Consider the following 20,279-nt stretch of genomic DNA (forward strand, 5'->3'; position numbering starts at 1 on the left):
ACGATTTATACCTTATCTATTGCTTTCCTATCAGAGAATATGAAAGCAAATATTATGATCATGATTTCAATTCCTCTTGTAATCACTGGACAGAAATTATACATCTGCTATCTGCTGAAATAGATGCATAGTTTAAAATGTGATGGCTTTCTCCACTTAACTATAGGTCAGCCATGATAAATACAAGCATTCCAGTTAAGCTTCCATTTATAGGAGCATCCATACTCTTCATTAAGACCCAATGGCTTAGGACGCAAAATATGAAAAATTTTGAAGCTCTTGAAGAACTTTATTTGATGGTCTTTAAAAGTTTTAGTCTTAGAAAAATATGTTTCATCATTTGATTATTTTGATTATTTGATTATTTATACATATTTTATTATCTTGTGGAATTGGCAATGTTTTCTGAGAAAATAGCTTGGCTATTTGAAGATGTTTGCATAATTTGAAAGTGCTGATTGTTTTCTAAAAACTGACACAAATTGTGGAAAACTATAGAAAAGATTTTTAGAGCATAAGTTTCAGAGAAATACTAGGGTTCACATTTTGTAAGTTAGTTTTCCTAAAGATTAGTGGTATACTATATAAAGGCCCATTAAAATATAAAGTATATTAATTTACATTGATCTCTGTACACTCAATAATTTGCTTTTAACTGGAATTTTAGAATCTTTTTCATTACAACAAAAACTCTTTAATTCAGTTCCTACTAACTCAGAAGTCATGCCTATTTAAACACCTCTTAGACTGAATTACACCGCTATATACAAGGAGAGGATTTGTTAAGCCAATGGTAACATTTACTAGATAACAAAAGGGTATTTCTAATCTACTTAAGAGAATACACTTTTGAATGCTCCATAGGAATTCATTTAGCATTGCTAACCATTCTTATCTATTGCCTAAAAATAATCCCTGGAAACCATAGTGGTCAATACTTTAGAACAATAATATTGTTTCTACAATATTGTGTACTAATTCACACTGTCCTTCTGGGTTAGTTCAATTCTTTTATGATCCGAGGAATAGACATGTGTTCAGGTTGTCTTAGTTAATGAAGGCTTGTTATAAGAACAGCTAAGAGTGGATGTAGACAGGCAATGATTTCAGTCACAACTCAGACAGGTTTTATGGAGATCAGAATGGGATTCAAGAACTAGAAGGCTGGGGGCAGCCTGGTGGCATAGTGGTTAAGTTCATGCACTCTGCTTCAGACCCGGGTACGAACCTACACACCACTCATTAAGCCATGCTGTGGCAGCATCCTACATACAAAATAGAAGAAGACTGGCATAGATGTTAGCTCAGGGCTGATATTCCTCACCAAAAAAATGAAATAAAAAGAACTAGAAGGTTGTTCAGCACACAGTGTGGTTCCAATGGCCAGGTTATCTTGCCATCCCTTCGTCTGCTGTCACTTAAGGCCCTCTTCTCAAGGTTCAGCCCTTCTGGTGCCTTCATTATCCTCCATCTTTTGTTCTGGTGCTCTTGCTATTCCTCCCCCTCTGCTGCCTTGCTTCTGCTTGGTTATAGCTTCTCCTTTGTCTTGTCTTCTGCTTACTCACAGTGTCTCCTACCTTATCGTTTCTGTTCACTGCCATTTCCTTGCATGTCCTTTGGCTTGTTGCTGCTCCTTCATAATTGTTTACCCTATATACGTTGTGTAGTCAAACTCCCCTAGAAAGAGAAGCTAGTGGATTCATTACTTATCCTTGTCTTGTTGAGCAGAACTTTCAAATCATGTCATCTCATAAGCCACTGACCAGATTTTAGCTTTAGGGGCAGATGCCCCCTGGTTATCAGAGGAGAGGGCCACATAATGTACTCTCCTCAAAGGAGATGTTGGAGCAGCAGGCTTTCCACGCAATCATCTTTTCTCCAGGCTGTGCGATTAAAAACGTTTTTACCTTAGTCATGAAATACCTCTGAGGAGTACAATTTGGTCCACATACTACTGGCTAACACATGATACATAAGTAAAGGGGGAAGAGTTCTTTAAATCAGGGGAGAAAGTGCACAGGAGCATCAAGGAATCTGGAGAGTGAGATGTTCAGTGTGCTCAGAGCTCTTGTCCATTTCTTTCACTTGTTATCAATGGGAACAAAGAGCAAGATGGATAAGAAGTGCATTATGAAAACAGTTTCCCCAAAGGTAAAGTAAGAAATTCTAAGAGTATTTAAATTAGTATTATTTTTATTGTGCTTAATATTGGATTATTTGTTTATTATTATTTGTTCTTTGAATGTGTCATTCATATAATTGTGGTAATTCTTCACCCTCCCATCACCCTTTCCAGGAGATAATTCTAAATATAGATTTGAAATATTTTCTGCTGAGTAGTATTGAAATAAACTAAATTTCAAAGTCTATTGCATTTTTCTATAGGTGATTATTATAATTAAAATTGCTTTGGGAATGTGAGATTTAAGGTAAGAATTATCAATTCTCTTTTAAAATTTGCTTATGAAGAATGTAGGTAGCCCATGAAATTTACTAATTAAATTGTCAGATACATGGAAAAATCAACCAATTTTGGCAATCAGGAAATTTCTGATGTAAATAAGTAAAAATGTACTGTGAGGAAATGCAAAGAATTCTGAAATGTCTTACATTTCAATAGGTGCAAAGGAGATTATGCATGTGAAAATTGAAACACAAGCATATAGAACTAATGTACTATAATGGCTGACTTAAAATTGCTGTTATGGATTTTTCATGCATTATGAAAGTGTCCAGTAAAAGAAAATGAAAAGAAATTATTTATAAATTATGTAAATATTCCTTGGAATACACACATATTCACCTAAGAGTGTGGAAATAGGCAAGCAAAAATGAAGGTAGAACGTGATGATGATTACAATTACTTGAACAATAATAAAAATAGCAATTATAATAACCACATAGAAGAATTCTGAGGGGCCTGCCTGGTGGTGCAGCGGTTAAGTTCGCACATTCTGCTTCTTGGCGGCCCAGGGTTCGCTGGTTCAGATCCTGGGTGTGCACATGGCGCTGCTTGGCATGCCATGCTGTGGTAGGTGTCCCACATATAAAGTAGAGGAAGATGGGCACCGGCATTAGTTCAGGGCCAGGCTTCCTCAGTAAAAAGAAGAGGACTGGCAGTAGTTAGCTCAGGGCTAATCTTCCTCAAAAAAAAAAAAAAAAAAAGAATTCTGAATGTGACATTACAGATGGTGAAATTCCTGAAGTGTTTTCATCTATCCTGAATTATTTTATCTGAAGATTCAGTTCAATAAATCAAGTGAGAAGTTTTACATTATCAAAAACAATATTTTTGTAAATCAGCAATTCTTTAAACTGCTTAATTAAGTAAAATTAGTTCAGCCAATATGCAATGAAGAAATTATCAGTATCTCCTATTTTTTGAGTTATCAGATATGAAATTGCTTTTCTCTGGTTTCTGGAAGGATATCCCTCAAAATGTTTATAGCATCTACTGGTGAGATTGTAGGCAATTTTTAATTTCTCCTTTTCATTCATCATCCATACATTCTAAATTTTCTACAAACACTTTTTTCTCTCCTCTAGCAATTTAAAATAAGCAATCAAAAGTGAATAAAAGTAAATACTCTGTTAGATATAATTGAAACCAATCCCACTATTATTTAGGACAATCTAAGCCTACAATACATCATATATTATATGATGGTGTTACATATTAAATTATTTGAAGACTAAATTTCCCATTCATTTTGACCTATGAAATAGTGAGAATGAGCCCCTTTTTAAGCAACATTTGATTCCTAATAAGGAATAATATCCATTATTTGGAAGCTAGAGGAAACAGAAAAAATACACAAAAATAGCCTACCATTTCAGTCCTTGGAGAAAAACTTTAACATCTTAAATGCCCTTACAATATATAATACTTTATACATTATAGACAACATATAACATGTTGTGTAATATTTTTCTTTAAAAATATAGAATCATGATGTGCAAATGTTTTGCAATGGTCTTTAGCAACATATGGTAAACATTATGTCTACAACATGTAGCATTTTAAAATCTAATCTATTGCTTATTTCAGATTTTATTACAAAGTGATAGTAAGCAGGTCCAGGTCATTGAGCTAGTTGAAGAAAGATGCAACAGGGAGGAAACATAAATGTACAAAAGTAAGTTCTATCATGATTCATCAGTGATCTGAGAGCAGTCAAGTGAAAACTGATTGGAAGCATCTGTGATCAAGATCTTGAGAAACAGATGCAACTGGAATAACCATAAATGAAAAGACACCTCTAGATGTATTGGTATAAATTATCATCATCAACTGTAACCCACTAGGTGAAAGCCTAATTAACTTAATCTCACCATAGGAAGATTGACCAGGAACAAGTACACAGATGTAATATTATTTCTAGCAGTTGGTTGACCAGCTCCCAGAAATTTTCGAACACTATCTTCTCAGATTAAGCAGATTAATTTGGCATAAGATTTAATTGCTAACAACCATTGCAATAGCTGGGCATTACCTTCTTAGAACACTTCTTGGATAGTCAGGCAAGCCATTCATTTCAGAAGACTTTGATCTAAAGACAACTTCAAACAAAGGAGTAATTCCAATATTTTTCCAATTACTAAAATAAATGGGCAAATAGAATCATAGCACTCAAGTTAGTAACTAAAAGCTAGGCTGATAAATAAACCGATGATGATAAAAGAAAACAATTAAGTTAGCCGTATCTGTTATTGCAATATTAAAATTCAAAATAAGAAAGAATTTGGGAAATCATGTCAATGGTGGGAGAAAAATTTATATTATTTTAATTTTTACATAGTGATCCCTGAGAAAAGAAAGAAAAAAGATCAAAACAAATGAGAGGGGCTGGCCCCGAGGCCGAGTGGTTAAGTTAGCACACTCCACTTTGGCAGCCCAGAGTTTTGCTGGTTGGAATCCTGGGCGCGGACATGGCACCACTCATCAAGCCATGCTGAGGCAGGATCCCACATAGCACAACCAGAAGGAACCACAACTAAAAATACACAACTATGTACTGGGGGGCTTTGGGGAGAAAAAGGAAAAATAAAGTCTTTAAAAAAAACCAAAAACAAATGAGATGCTACAGTTCAGCAATTCTAAAGATAAAATATTCCTTATCATTTTCCTTAGAATATGTTTTCTTTAAAAAAAAATCCATGATATTTACAACAAATACTGAAAAATAGATTTTCAAGCATTGTAATGACTTCCCAGTGAAGAGAAAGGAAGGGGACAGATAAACTCAACAAAGCCAGAAACTTACATTGTCTTTTTTGTAATAAGCTTCTTATTTTTGGAGAAGGTTTGTACAAGAATATTCAAAAATATTGAGGGACAGCTAAATTTTGTAAATTCAATGTTGAATTTAAGGATATTCAAATGCACTGACAGTAACAAGGTATGGAAAATAAAACAGAGGTAAAGCCATTGTTCCTTGAATTATGCAAAAATATACATTCTTCTTGGCCTTCTCAAAAAAAGAAATTCTATAACTATTACAATAGAGTATTCAAATGAGAAATGATGTATTTAATTAAATAATCTTTGCATTTGTGACTATAAACCATGACTTCGTTTATGGAATGTCAGATTGAATGTTTCTAAATTTCCAAATGCTCAATACCTGCATGCTTTTTCATTTTTTTCATTCAGATACCTTGGAATTGTGTAGGCATTGCATAAGATATGTTTAAATAAATGTCAATATAAATCTATGTAGTCCTTTTCTTTTCATGTTACACCAATGCCAAATACATTTTCAGTTTATAATGCTTCCTTAAAATCACATTAACTATTTAGTACTTAATTTTATACCTGCAAGCTATCCTATTATGTGATAAGCATTTCTTGGAAATGACCTTTTCCCTTAAAATAAAGTCACAGTCCAAATTTTTCCTTTCATTGTAATAGGTTTATTTTATTATGCTTTTTCCTAAACCAGCTGGTTGAGCTAGATTAGATTTAAAGAGAGCTATTTTAAAACATTCTTTTAGCAATATATTTATATAATTTGTGTTCATTTTTACTATGTTGTAAATATAATTATATTATTAGAAGGTAAATTGTATATTTTAAAATGTATGTTTTTCACATTGAAAATTATTTACATCAGAGCTCTTTATCCTGGTATGTCATAAATGGGTACAATCAATGTCGAAGCTATAGAGGCTAAATGTGTCTTAGTAGGTGATTTAAACCTTGTTTATTCATTTGCTTAGAGCTGTGATATTTAGCCAGATAGGAAGCAGGGGGTGAGGCAGCTACACATACTGGAGTTTATTTTGTAGATAATAGAATACAGTCCACATGAGTTAGGAAAATGGCGGAGGAGTCTCTGTGGGGTGTTTCCAGTAGCTCTCCAGGGTCAGACCCTTTGGCAGACAAAAGATACATGTTTCTCATTAAAGCTTGAATTCCCCAATTCCTAAGCCGACTATTTTCTTTGCATTTGGAAGTTACTGACTGCTGGACTTAGGTCAATTTGCTCTCCTAGGCTCTACACATCATTAAATTTATTTTCAAGGGAACTGAGCAAAAAAGCTATCCGAATAATTAGCCAGATAACTGAGTTACCCAAGTTCTCCAACCGTGTGACTTACTGGGTTCTATGCTGCCGAATATGAAAACAAAGGGATGAAGCTTTCTATTTACTGACACTTCTTAGTGAAAGTAGGGTTTAAAAGCTAATGGAGTTACTTTTCATTAACCATTTGGCTTAATTAAATATCAAGAGATATTTCATCTACCATTAAAAAAATCCCCCCAAAATCTAAACAAATACACCCATTCAGTAAATATTTAGTGAATGGTTGTCATGTTCAAGGTACTGAACTATAGAACATTGGACATTTTCTCTAAATTTTGAAACCCACTGGGGGGATAATAATAATGACAATATAATATTGATACTAGTTATTATTATTGTTACTATAATTGAGGGATTACCATGTACCAGGCATTGTTTTAAGTGATTAAAATGCAATATATCTATATTATTAAAATATTTCTATTATAAGCTTATTTTACAGATAGGAATACTGAAATATAGAGAACTTAAATAGTTTACCCAAGGTCACACTGCTAGTAACTTGTGGACCTAAGATAAAAACCCACATAGTTTATGAGTCCAGAACACATGCGCTAAACCAAGGTATACACCTTTTAGAAAGTTAAAAAAAGCAAGAAAACATTTAAATAACAGTACAACCAAAACAAATACAAAGTAATTCATTGGCATGTAACCATTTCATTTTTCCAGTGTATTTTAAAAGTGTATCAAATGCCTTCCTCCTGTTGTTAGTATTCATTTTTGAAAAAAACATCTCCAAGCTTAATGTCTGAGGTTGTATTATTTGCTCAAAGTAATTTTTAATTGGGGAGAAATATTTCTAATATTTTCAATATAAAGAAATTTTTCCTTAGGACTTTACAAATATCTCTTTGTACAGAAAAGGCAAATAGCTCTTTATAAAGACATTCTGAATAATTCTCAAGGACGTGTCCTTAGCTAAATTGAGGGGAGCTTGTAGAGGGATAGAGGAGAAGAGGGAGGAGTTACATGCCTTGGCAGATAGTTCAGCTTCGTGGTCTTTAGGGTGATTGGTCTGTCACCAAACCCAGGTCGTGATTGGCATCAGGCCGGGCCAGCAAGACAGCTCTGAGACAGCTTCTCCGACACCCTAGAGGCCTTGTCATTAAGTGCAGACAGTACGGGAAAGGTGACCCAACTGTACCTTTTACATGGATAAATGGGGTGTTTTGCCTCCAGCCTTGTCTGCACATTCCTGAATATAGAGCTGACTAAAGGAAACTTTAAAAATAAATAAGCACAAAACTTATACTCCTAATCAGGGCTGGCTTCAACAGCATGCAGCTTGTGCAGTCCCCCAGGACCCTGTGCTTAGAAGGGCCTTTGCTTGGATTACTGCTCGGCTCTCACTGTCCTGAAATTCTTCATTTTGAACAAGGGCCCCGTGTTTTCATTTCACACTGGGTTCACAAATTATTTAGTCTATCCTTCTCCTAATAATGTTAGCGAGCAGAAAAAGAAGACTCTGGAAGTGCCATTTACATGTGTCTAATTATAATTTGTAATTAAATTTTCTAGCTGATTCATGTGAGAAATAAAAACAAAAGAATTTTGCTCCCAGCCCAATATCTAGAAATTGAGAAAGATAAAATAGAAACATTTAATGAGGAGTTACTCTCTTTTGGTTTTTCCTTTTGTTTGTTTTAAAGCAGAGATCAAATTATTTTTTGAAGTAATTATTTTAAAGCCAGAAGCTAGTGGCAAAGTCAAATAGCAGACTGAAGGTGTCATAATTACAACCTGATAAGCACAGCCTCTTGTCATTTACAGGCAGGAACTGCAGCTGCCAGCAGCCATGACTCACACATCAGGCAGCGGTGGCTCTTGCTTCTGTTTCTCCTGGCTTTTCTCTCTTCCCATCATTGTCACAATGACCGGACTTGTTGCCAGCTTCCCTGGGGTCCTGCCTCCCACCAGAGGCTATTGTCCTCAAAGTCAACTTCCAAATAAAACTTGTTTGTTCCTGGAAAAATTAATATAGATAGAAACCTAATTTTATACGCTTACACAAATATAAGCTTTTTAATAAAAGCTGCTATTCTAAATTTGCAGAAAAGAAAGGTGAGTAGATTTTAGAAGTGGAGGGACTTTGCAATTGGTTTATGCCATTTAAAGCCTTTTTAAATTGCTTTTAGTTGTTGTTGTTGTTTTACAGACAAACTCAGACCAAGTCTAAAATAGTTAGACTAGACTAAGTTAGCATAATTAAGGTTATGCTGTATTTATGGCAACATTGAATCTAAAACTCATGTCTCCTGACTCTTAAGTATTTTTCCACTACTTATTTCTTTAATACTCAATGTAAAAGTTTATGACAAGGTGGAATTAAATTATCTGTTTATTTATATGTATCTTACGGAGCCTGAAAACTACAGCCCACAGGCTGGCCACCTGTTTTAGTAAAGTCTTGTTGAAACAAAGCCACACCCATTTGTTTATATATAGTCTATGGCTACTTTGTCACTACAATAGCAAGCTTGAGTGATTCCAATGGCAACCACATCCTACAAAGCCAAATATATTTACTATCTGGTCCATTACAGGAAGTGTTTTGACCTCTGATTTATTAGAATGTGAGCTCCTTGAGAATCTAAATTAGAACATTCTCAGTGCTGAGAACTGTATTTGGCACAAAATAATTTTTAAACTAAATTGATAGATATGGGTGCCTCATAACCCAGAAGGAGTAAGAGTAGTTAAGTGGGATAAACAACAAACACAATATATTGTGCAATATTCTATTTATTCTATATATTGCAATATTCTAAGATGCTATGGTGCTGTAACTTCTAATTCAAATATTAGGTGCTATACGCTGTTTAATGATCTAAAAAATATTCAACAGTCATGTATAAATATATAACCAATTCACATATATAAGACAATGCTAGTCTTTTTTTTTCTTTTAAGTTTGTAGGAGAACTATGGAAATTTTAGGATCTACTTTCACGTGATGCCAATCTTTAGCCCAGATAGCTGTGGTGGAAAAGATACAACCTGTTCTTAAGAAAAAGGGGATAGTAGATGGATCATTTCTAGAAGGCAAACTAAATGGATTCCTACCTGCCTAACATCTATGCTGTTTGCTAAGTTATGGCTTTACAGAAGCACCCATCAAAATCTCCATGCTCAATAGATGGTTTAATTGAGCAAGCAGATTAACCACTCAAATAACTAGATGGAGTTATAAAATAGCAATGATTTACATTTTATGGTTAAGGCAATGAAAAGGAAGTCCAGAGCAAATTGGTTTGAACTATATTAAGAGATAGGGTACCTGATACAGATGGTCCATTTATGCAGTTAGCGTCATTAAAATATACAGTAGAGGGAGATAGTTATCCAAAGGGTATGTAGTAAGTCTCAGCTTTGTGGGACACATGTCTAAGTGTTTTAAAAATCAAAATCTAATTGGTATGGGTTTGATTTTTTTCAAGCCACATCTGTCTTTCAGTTCTGGAGACAGCTGTCATTTTAGTCTACTAGATATCTTTGATCACACTGCTTCATTGATTCCTTAGCTTTGTTTTATTCTTCCCTATTGTTCTTTACTATTTTTTTCCTACAATCAAAAACCAGTATAAATAGTTCACAGGACATTTGCACAAGGCTTTCTTCCAAAAAGGATCCAAAGTTAGTATTGTGTGCATGTTGTTATATATATATGTAATTGGTTCCAAAGATATTCACCACAAGTATGAAAATAAGTTTAAAATGCACTTGCAAACAAACCTGAAATTGATCAATAAAGGTTTGTTTAATCTTGCTGTTAATATATCATATCTTGTATATCTTGTATATCTATATCTACTAACCTACCAAAGAGCTATCTGTGAAATGAGGGAGATTAATTACCTGTATATCCTTGGAAGATATTCTTTTCTTCATTAAATAAATTCACTTGTTGATTTATGCCCCAATACTTTCAAACAGAATTTAAAGTTATTAACAAAAATAATTTAAAATAATTGGAGAGAAAACCAATATTCAATTCAAAATAATAAAGGAAAGAAAAGAATCAAGTAGCTGAAATTAAACATAAATCCTCAATCTTGGTTTCCTGACAGATAGAAATAAGGAAAGACAATCTGTTCCATAACTCACATGACATAAGTGAAAATGGCCTACAAAATCTTCAGGAGAGAGTCTGTGAATTTGGACTTGGTAATTAAGGGTGTGTAATTAAGCGCATGCTGGAGGGCTGATAACGCACATAGACTGAAAATGGTAGCTTTGAATATCTCTCAACCTTGATATGCATAATAAATGAGATTCTGGAAAAATAGTTTTTTTAAATTCATAAGTGACAAAATCTTTTTATGTAAATCAAATCTAATTTTAAAAGCAAAGGGTTACTTACAAATAATTTTTTAAAGCCTTTGCTGGAATTTTCTGATAAAGAAACACATCCTTTTTCTAAGCAAAGAAATGAGCCTCCTCGAGAGTGGAGTCCACAACTGAGTGATGCCTGGGGTCCACGTTAGCCTGCTTCTTTAACAGCAGGGCAAATGCACCATTATCTGTTTTTTATATTCTTTATGCAAGATTATAGGTAGAAAAGATTAATTCCACTGATTTCAAAATAATAATAAAACCACTGCCCCAGTTTAACCCCGGGATTTTCGCATTGCACATCTATATTTGTTCTGAGTCAGGCAAGCTCAGAGGGATACTGGGTCAGAGTCCCCAAAACTGCCCAGCCCTGACCTGATTCTTTGAATAGGAGAGACAATAATTTACTATAGCTAAAAGAAAAAGTTTCTTAAAGGTTACTTAATTATTTCGCCACCTAACCTTCTGATGGGTGATTTAGTTTCCTAGGTGAATTTATCCATAGGGCCTGGGCATATCCTGGTACATACAATGGGGTGTTTGTAATCAGTGATCATGCCTGATCAGTTATTGATTATTTGGTGCTATAGTCTGTGAGAAATGCCAAGAGGACAAAAACACAGTTCTCTCCCTTAAAATTTGACTACGCAAATTAACACATTTTCTAGCATATATCAATATTATCCTACTAGTTTGATTTGAGTTTAGTAATTCTAGTTCTGGAATAACTCTCTTTGAAGTTCCCTCTGCCTCTGCCTATCCATGTCAAAATAAAAATGATGAAACTAACTATGATGCAATGAAAATCTCATAAATTTAGGGAACCTCACTATAATATTGCACTCTTTCATGTAGCCACAAGGTTGGAAAATAGTTCAGGACAGTTCTGTTCCTTCCAAGAATGACAGAATTTTAAAGTTGGCTGTAGGGAGAGTGTTTTTGATGTACTTTTATCAAGCATCCTCATTTTACAGATAAAAATATGAGGAACAGGGAAGATAAATGACTTACTTAAGGTGACGTAATTAGTTGATGACAGATCTAGGAATAAAATTCAATTTTCTCCACCATCCACTCCCATAGTAAAAATGGAGGCAAAAAGTAATTAGCAAATGTGGTTACTAATCTGGCCAAAAACAGCTATCATCTTTTGTTAAGTGTATCTCTTAGTGGTTAAATCAAGGCTCTGTAAAAGTAGTAGATTTCAAAGAAGGATTTGTTTGACTAACTGCTAATCTCCTGCCCCCTCACGCACATACGCCACTTCCTCTCTGTCCTATGCCCTGTCCCTCGGGGACTTCTCCAGCCCTTCTTAGGGGTAGGCTCTTAGAGACACCTGGACTTCATACTTGGGTAGATATGAAAGGGTAATCAACTTGAATTAGATTGAGGAAGACTGAAATGCTTATTATGTCTACTTCTATCTGTTATTAATAAATTTTAGCTACAGAGTCACCAGAAAATCCAGTGAATATCACCACCTAGAGAACGTTTATAGCATAGCTTAAACTCTGTTGAAAAGATCTCATACTTTTACTAATTTATTATTATTTATTCTTGCTTGGCTTTAATCTTTGATGCAAAACAAGTAGCAGTCATGAACCAAATCATAGACTCAGATCTCGGTATTCTTCAAGAAGTGCACTCTAGTTCAGCATAAAATCACGGACAGAATAATTTAAAGAAAGTTCACTAGACTGACAACCTGGAGACCTGGACTATTAGTTGTGACCATGGGAACATCATCAAATCACTTTTGACCTCAGGTTTTTGTTTGCAGATGGTTCAGTGAACTTCTATACCTTTCATGCCCCTTCTAGTTCTAAAGTTCTTTAAAATAGCATTAGCCTGTAGAGCTGAATTTTGATCCAGTCTGGTTAAATGGGAGTTGCAGTCATTCAGCCACATTGTACCTCTATTTTACTACCTGCAGATCATTTTGGGGATTGTGGAGAGGACACTGGAATGGACATGGAAGATCTCAAGATCTCAGCCTTAATTCCACTCCTTACTGTGTCTGAGACTTATAATAATATACTCAACCTTTCTAAATCTGCCTTCTTAAGTAAAAAATGAAGCAAATAACATCTCCATGGCTTAAATAATAGGTTACAGTAAGAATCAAGTGTAAAATTACACATAAGTCATCACCCCCTCCAAAACATAAGGAATGATTGTCTTTAAAATAGAATTAGTGCTATGGACTTCCTTTAAAATCTTTAAAATATTTCTTGCTGTCTTAGTCTACTTGAACTGCTATAACAAAATACCATACAGTGGGTGGCTTAAACAACAGACATTTATTTCTCACTTCTGGAGACTGAGAAGGCCAAGATCAGGGGGCTGGCTAGTTTTCTTCTTGGTGAGGGCTCTCTTCCTGGCTTGCAGATGGCCACCTTCTTTCTGTGTCCTCATTTGATGAAGAGAAAGAGCTCTGATGTCTCTTCCTCTTCTTATGAGAGTACTAGTCTCATCATGAGGGCTCTACTTTTGTGATCTCCTCTAAACCTAGTTGTCTCCCTAAGGTCCCATCTCCTAATACCATCACCTTACGGGTTAGGGCTTCAGTATATGATCATTCAGACAGTAACACATTAATGCTGAGAGAAAGATGTTACTACCAATGAGACATGTTTTGATATCCCCAAAGGAAAATAATTCTCAAAAAAGGAATTCAGATCATTAATGGTTTGAATGAGTATAATTTTGCCATTAAAATACTGACAAGAGGACAAATGACTCTCAAATTGAAAATTTCAACAGTTAAGCCATCTTTCTTTACCAATTCCGTGTTTTACATGTTTGTGAGAATGTGAGATCTCAAAGGCACTGTAGAGCCATTGTAGACCATCTCCTCACTTTGTAAGTGGGTGTGTTGAGACCACCAGAAGCTTAGTATTTTAGCAAATTGCTGATTATTGGTGGATACAGTCCCAAATTGTTGGCCCTTCTTCTATGTCGTGCCTTTAGTACCAGCCATTTCAATACAATGTATTTAGATTTCCCTCCACCATGACTTATGCAGAGGATGTTTTAGAGTTCCTAACATTGTGATCTTTCTGGAGAGCAAGCTGGAAGTCATGACAAAGAGCAACTTTTCCACCCTTTTCCTTTAAATGTGAGGAAACTGAGTAGTTAAGTTGCCAACCAAAGGTCACATAGTTGGGAGGCAGGATAATGCAGGAGAAAGTATGCATGCTTTGAATAGGTCAGACCTATAGTGGAACACTTTTCTATCACATTTCAGCTGTGTGACCTTGGGCCAAGTAGGTTTAGTTTTCTAGGCTTTCAGTTCCACATCTGCAAAATGGTAACAATGGGAAGATGAAACAAGTTAATAAAGTACCTGATACATAAACAATATTTACCAGTCCCGTTTCTTTTTTAGTAGTAAATCAAGGACTACTAACCAGGATTCTTAACTCCCTATCCAGTGCACTCTCCATTACACTTCATGTTGCATAGATAACATTGTTTTGAACTGAGAATATTAAGTGTATTTTTAAAAACCTTGTCTCTCAAAATCAGTCTCTTTGCATTTTTAATAATTCAGGAAAGGAGCTTGAAATTGTCCCACAGAGATTTTTATGAACCAAAGGGGTTATTTTTAATTGGATTCTGTGTCTGTTGTTATGGAAATAGTTGTTTCATAGATTAAGCATCATGACTTTACTGCAAGATCAAGCCCAGAATGGGGTATAGTGATGATATCACCCTTATGCTTTTTTTCCTTGACAAAACACTTTTAGAATTAAGAGAACAGGAATGAAACTGCTTCAAAAGCACACATTTCTAAGGAAAAAAGATCTCGCCTATAAAAATAGATTTAAAATGATATATTCTCTTTTCAAAGATCAAAACTAAGAATGACCCTTGCTGCCAGTAGGATGCTAAGATTCTGCAGAGTTATTAAATACTTCTTTATTCACTGTTGAAACTAGAAAGAGGTCCTTTGATCCTGGAACTTGCTTTCAACATTTGGTCTCAAAGCATTTTGGCAGTTACTGAACTAACAGTCTTCCTCTAGCTGTCTAGTGATCAATCTCTCAAAAATGTTCTAGCTAGACTAGTTTTTATTCATGCATCCGGATGTGTAATTTAACTTCTCTAAAGAAACAAAAGGAGATGAGTTCTAATTTTAATGATGGTCCTGTGTAAAGACATGAAGCAGTTCATCCTGCAAAATTTGGCTTATATCACTGGTTCAGTTTAAGCCCCAGAAAAACCCTACCCAAGGAAGACAGAACTTGTATCAATGGTAACATCCCAGGAGAGAAATCAGAGGGCTGAGTGGATCGCTTGTGGTACTGAGAGCAGACAACGACCTTGCTGAAAGGACTACTGAGGTTTCTCCTACCTGGTTCCTTTGTTTATTTTTTCTCTCTCCTTCTCCTTGCCTTTTTATATGTCCTCCTATGATCCTTGGACATTTATTGGTAGACATTTGCTGGTAGAATTTGGTTGGAGAAATTGTGACCACAACCCTGATCCTGAATCAGTTGAAAGTCATGAAACTCAATTATGTAATGCCAGAAATACTTAGTTTTTTAATAAAAAATTTCCAATTATTTTAAAAGCTATTTTTCCTTGTTTTGTTTTTTTTAAGTGGAGGAGGGACATTTGTGTAACTACGTTATTTCAGTAATTTCTACAAAACAACTTTGCAAAATAATCTCTCCCTTCTAAGCCAATTTAAATTCCCTTTGCATAGGTTCACATAGATTCACTGGCACTTGTTTTTCCAGTCAGTTACACTTCTTGCCAACTTTATTTTGGTCCTTATCTGGGAATCCCTGCCCTCCACTGCTGTTTAATCTTGCCTTTTTTTTTTCCCCCACACCACACCTAGTTCTTTGTTGACTGTGAATTCATTTTTCTTCATTTCCTGAGAGTCAGTACTTATACCTACATTCATTTTCTGTGCCTCCATTAGACTTAGTTTTTAGAGAGAACGTTCCTTCCCTAAATTTCAGAACTGGGTGAACATTAGAGGTACATGATGTAAGACTGAAGAGCAGTCATAAGACAACATAGTACCCAGAGCAGCCTCCTTGCTAGAGTGTAATCAGCCAATTGTCACCCACTGAGAATGGTTAGCTAATGACCTATAGTCAGATCTTTCCCCAAGGTCAGAGGTTGCATGACTGCTAGCAACTTCATTAGTAAGAAAGTGATTTTCTGCAAAAATCAAAGAATTTATTAGGAAAAAAAAAGGTGTGTGTAAATTTGGGAGGTTTCCCAAAGCTATATTGACTGTGCCTATTTATGACAACAGGTTCATTTACTTGTCTTAGATCAATGCATAATGTTAAAGGTTCTTCTTAAAAGTGTCACACCTGAATGTCTGTTAACTTGTCATTTTCTTTGCTTGCTATGACTCTAATGGGCTTGAAAATTGATCCAGCCAGTCACTTCTCTCTATCTCCTTTCTCTTTCTGCTCTCATTTCTTCCTCACTTCTCACTCCTCCCTCTCTCTCACCTTCCCCCTTTCTTTGTCTCTTTCTCTCACTCTCTGTGAGGTTCATTTGTTTGACTGATTCTGAGTGTCCATAATGACTGTTTGGCATATTCTACAGGCAAAGGTCCCGAGACCCTTTTTGCCGGCTATAACCTCAATGATAACGAATGGCACACAGTGCGTGTGGTTCGTCGAGGAAAAAGTTTAAAGTTAACAGTGGATGACCAACAGGCCATGACAGGTAAACACTGTGTCCTCATCGCCTTTTCCTTTGCTAAAGCTCTAGATTTTCCCATTCCTTTCAGGCGACTTTGAAAACCTAGTACACAACTTGAAGCCGATATACATGGTTGATTTTTTATCCCAATTTTTCCAGCCATGATTCCATTTATTACACAGCATGTTAAGTGTTTTTTTCTCTGAAATGAGCAAGACTTTTATGTCATGTTCTTTTCTGTTTAATAATTCAATAAGTAATAATATATTTGAATTTTGCAGCTTGATAAATATCTTACGACCTCATAAACATTGTTTGGATGCCAATTTGTGTTCAATTTCTTCTCAGTTGTGTATCTGAGTGATGACCAGCAGCAAGTTATACTTTTTAGCTTCTAGGTAAATTGATTGATATGCTGGCATTCTGTCAAGTGAACCACTTTTTCATTATAAACTATAAGAGATCATTTTTGGCTATTTACCTCAGTTGGTGAAACTCTGACATTAAGGATGTCAGATTCAGTCCCTGATTTGTAGATTCCTAACTGAGGTGAGCCATTCAGAGGTCCACCCCAAGACACAGGGAAACTGAATGAAAAAGGAAATGGTGCACCTTTATTCTCTCTGCTGAAAGTAACTCCAAGTATATGAGCCACTGGAATATTAACTACTTTTTCTTTTCTAGAGAATGTCTCTGTGATAATTGTTTTAGTACAAGGCACAAGATGGTCCTTATGCAGTGGAGAAGTGTCTGCTCTACATTCAGTCCCAAGGGGGCTCCCATAAAGAGATCAGTCGATTCTATCAATGTGGAAATACCATGTATGGGATTTTAACTTTTGAGAGAACCATTTCTGGGTTCAAATGAAGCAAACTACCAACACATAGATCTCCTACTATCTTATATTGCATTAGCCCTTTATGGATTTCCAAAACTTTTTTCTACATGTGGCTGTAACTTTACTTTGTTTCAGAATCACCTGAAGAGATTTAAAAGGACCAATTCCTAGCCTGACACCACAGAAAGTCTGAGGAGGAGCACAGGATTTTTTTTCCCCTTAAAATTTCTCCAGAAGACTTTCATGCAGCTGGTCCATAGAGTGGCATTTAAAGCCACCACTGTGTTATATCATTTTGTTCTCTGAGGAACAGACCAGAGAGCATAAGTCTTTATTCAAAATTGCCAAATGTGAGAGGCTCTGAAGGAGCTGTGTGAACTTAGGGAAAAAGGGGAGAATTTTTGCAGGTATTTGGCAGGAGTGTCAGTTGAAGTTGAGCTAGTTTTGGACAAGGACAGTTCTTGGAAAAGGAATGAATTGTTTTTGTAGATTAGCACCCATTGTTTGGACAATGTGGGTTTTGTCAAAAGAGGTAGAAATGAGCAGGCAGGGTCTGAGTGCAAAAGGTTAGCAAAAAATAGCTGCCAGGAATAAGGACGTGTGAAAACCACAACAAAACATTCTTCAGTCCCTAAGTGTATCTCACATCTCACACAGCCCTATGAAGTAGCTAAGGCATATACATCTCATTTTATAAATGATGAAACTGAGGTTCAAAGAGGTTAAGTGACATGTTTCTTTAAAATGCCATTGTTACCGGAAGTGAGAAGAGAACTTAAGTTTGTTTTTTTGTTGTTTGTTTATTTGTTTGCTTTTTGACTCATGGTCCATTACTTTACGTTCACTAATATCCTAATAAGTGTATGACTCTATGATAAGCACGTTCCCAGACATAACATCATATTATGAGGATAACACATACACACATATAAAACTCAGATGATAACTAGGGCTGTATATGATGTCCTAAGCAGTTAATGCAAGCAATTCACATTCTTGGAGTTCAGAAGAGAGGTTGAGGACCTTGATTTCAAGGATAGCTTAAAGCGATAGATAATATTTGGACTAGGCTATAAAGAAAGGATAATGCAGACAATAAAAGTGTGTGGGAGGGCATTCCACACTGGGAAGAAATGGCTCTAATGGGGCTAGACTCACTAATGTTTGGGGAATGGAGAAGTTTTGTTTTGTTTCACGCAACCATATGGTGGTTGACATGTCTACTACAATGACCTTTTTGGGCCAAGGGGTCAATGCTCTGGACTAAGGAGTTCATATTTCATGGACTTTCAGGCAATTGGAAGTTGCTGCATTTAAGCTGGAGAGTAAACTGAAAGAATATTTTTTGAGCAAAATGAATCCTGTCGCAGTGTACTAGATAGATGCTTCAGGATGTAAAGTAATAAGCCCTGAACTGTGGTGGATGAAGAAGGGATGGAAACAGAAGACTGGTGCAACACAATTTTAAAAATGTTTTTTAGAAGTAATTTCAAATTTCAAAAATATAAATAGCACAAAGAACACGGCATACTTTCACTCTTGTGAACATTTTATCCCATTTGCTTTGACATTTGTACTCTCTTCTCACTCTTTCTCATTTATTTTCTTAAGCAGTTGAGGATAAGTTACGTACTTAATGGCCCTTTTCCCCTAAATACTTCAGTGTGTATTTTCTGAAAATAAGGATATCCCCTTTTGAAACAAAGTAAAAGTTACCAACTTTAGTAAATTTTGCACTGATACAATATATTTTCTCTGTTCTGTCCTCCACATTCCAATTTTGTCAGTTGACCCAATGTGGTCTTTCGTAGGATTTTCCCCTCCAGCACGGTCTGCAGTCTCGCATCACAGTCAGTTTTCAGGTTTCTTTAGCCTCCTTTAATGTAAAACATTTACAAGGACTTCCTTTATCACTTGTGACATTGACATTTTAAAAAATATATAATCCTCCTTCCTTTTATCAATGTAAAGTCATTCATTTTGTGCCTGTCAGATGTTTGCTCATGATTAAATTCAGATTTTACAATCTTGAATGAAATATGGCATTGTCGATGTTGTGGCCTTCACACAGTATCCCATCTGGAGGCACATGATGTCCATGTCCTTGACTGGTAATTTAATTCAATCACTTGGTCAACATGTCCAGTTTCTCCACTATATAGATAGTGTGTTTTCTCCCTTGCAACTAATAAATTTTCTGTGGAGAGACATATTAAAACCATGAAAATATGCTGTCCCTCATCAAAATTTTGCCTGATCCAGTCTTTATCACAATAGTTACAAAATGATTACTTTCAAGCTCCAGCACTCCTTCCACATTTACAGCTAGCACTTGTGTGCTGTAAGCAAGAGCTCTCCCTTCCTTCTTTGTTTCTTTTCTTTTGTTTTCTTTTCCTTTCCCTTTCTCTTCCTTTTCTCCCTCCCTTCCTCCCTGCTTTTCTTCCTTCCTTTTTTTTCCACTGCAGTATAGTTATGGGGTTCATTTGAAACACAATTACTTCCATTTATTTCAATTTAGTTTTTTCTCCCCATTCTTATGTGTTTAATGACGCTTGTGAGAATATGTATAATATTAATATGCTTTCAAAATCAATGCAACACATTTAGAATTAAGAAGTGATAAAGTGTAAGATCAGTATAACATGGAAAATTCCATAAATTTTCCCTAAATGAATTGACATCTAATTTTCAAAAAAATTCAAGATATATCTTTTCAATTGCATAGATTCCTACCAAACTTCTAAATGAATAGTTATAGTCTCCCTCAACTTCCAGTGAGTATACCATTCCTTTGTTTACTTAAATGGTCGTGTATCTATCTACCACAAACAATCATAAAGTTA

The 20,279-nt window shown here is 35.4% G+C and overlaps 1 protein-coding gene across 5 annotated transcripts in view; it reads left to right on the forward strand.

Moving 5' to 3' along the window:
• The window catches only part of NRXN1 (neurexin 1), a 1,071,934-nt gene that overhangs the window by 510,762 nt on the left and 540,893 nt on the right, over positions 1-20,279 (forward strand). For all 5 annotated transcript variants that reach the window (XM_046659961.1, XM_046659962.1, XM_046659966.1 and 2 more), the window contains one exon: positions 16,500-16,622. In XM_046659961.1, coding sequence (XP_046515917.1) covers positions 16,500-16,622 — 123 coding nt within the window. The remainder of the gene's footprint in view (positions 1-16,499; positions 16,623-20,279) is intronic.

Source organism: Equus quagga, chromosome 5 (genome assembly GCF_021613505.1).
Source record: "Equus quagga isolate Etosha38 chromosome 5, UCLA_HA_Equagga_1.0, whole genome shotgun sequence".
Taxonomy (NCBI): domain Eukaryota; kingdom Metazoa; phylum Chordata; class Mammalia; order Perissodactyla; family Equidae; genus Equus; species Equus quagga.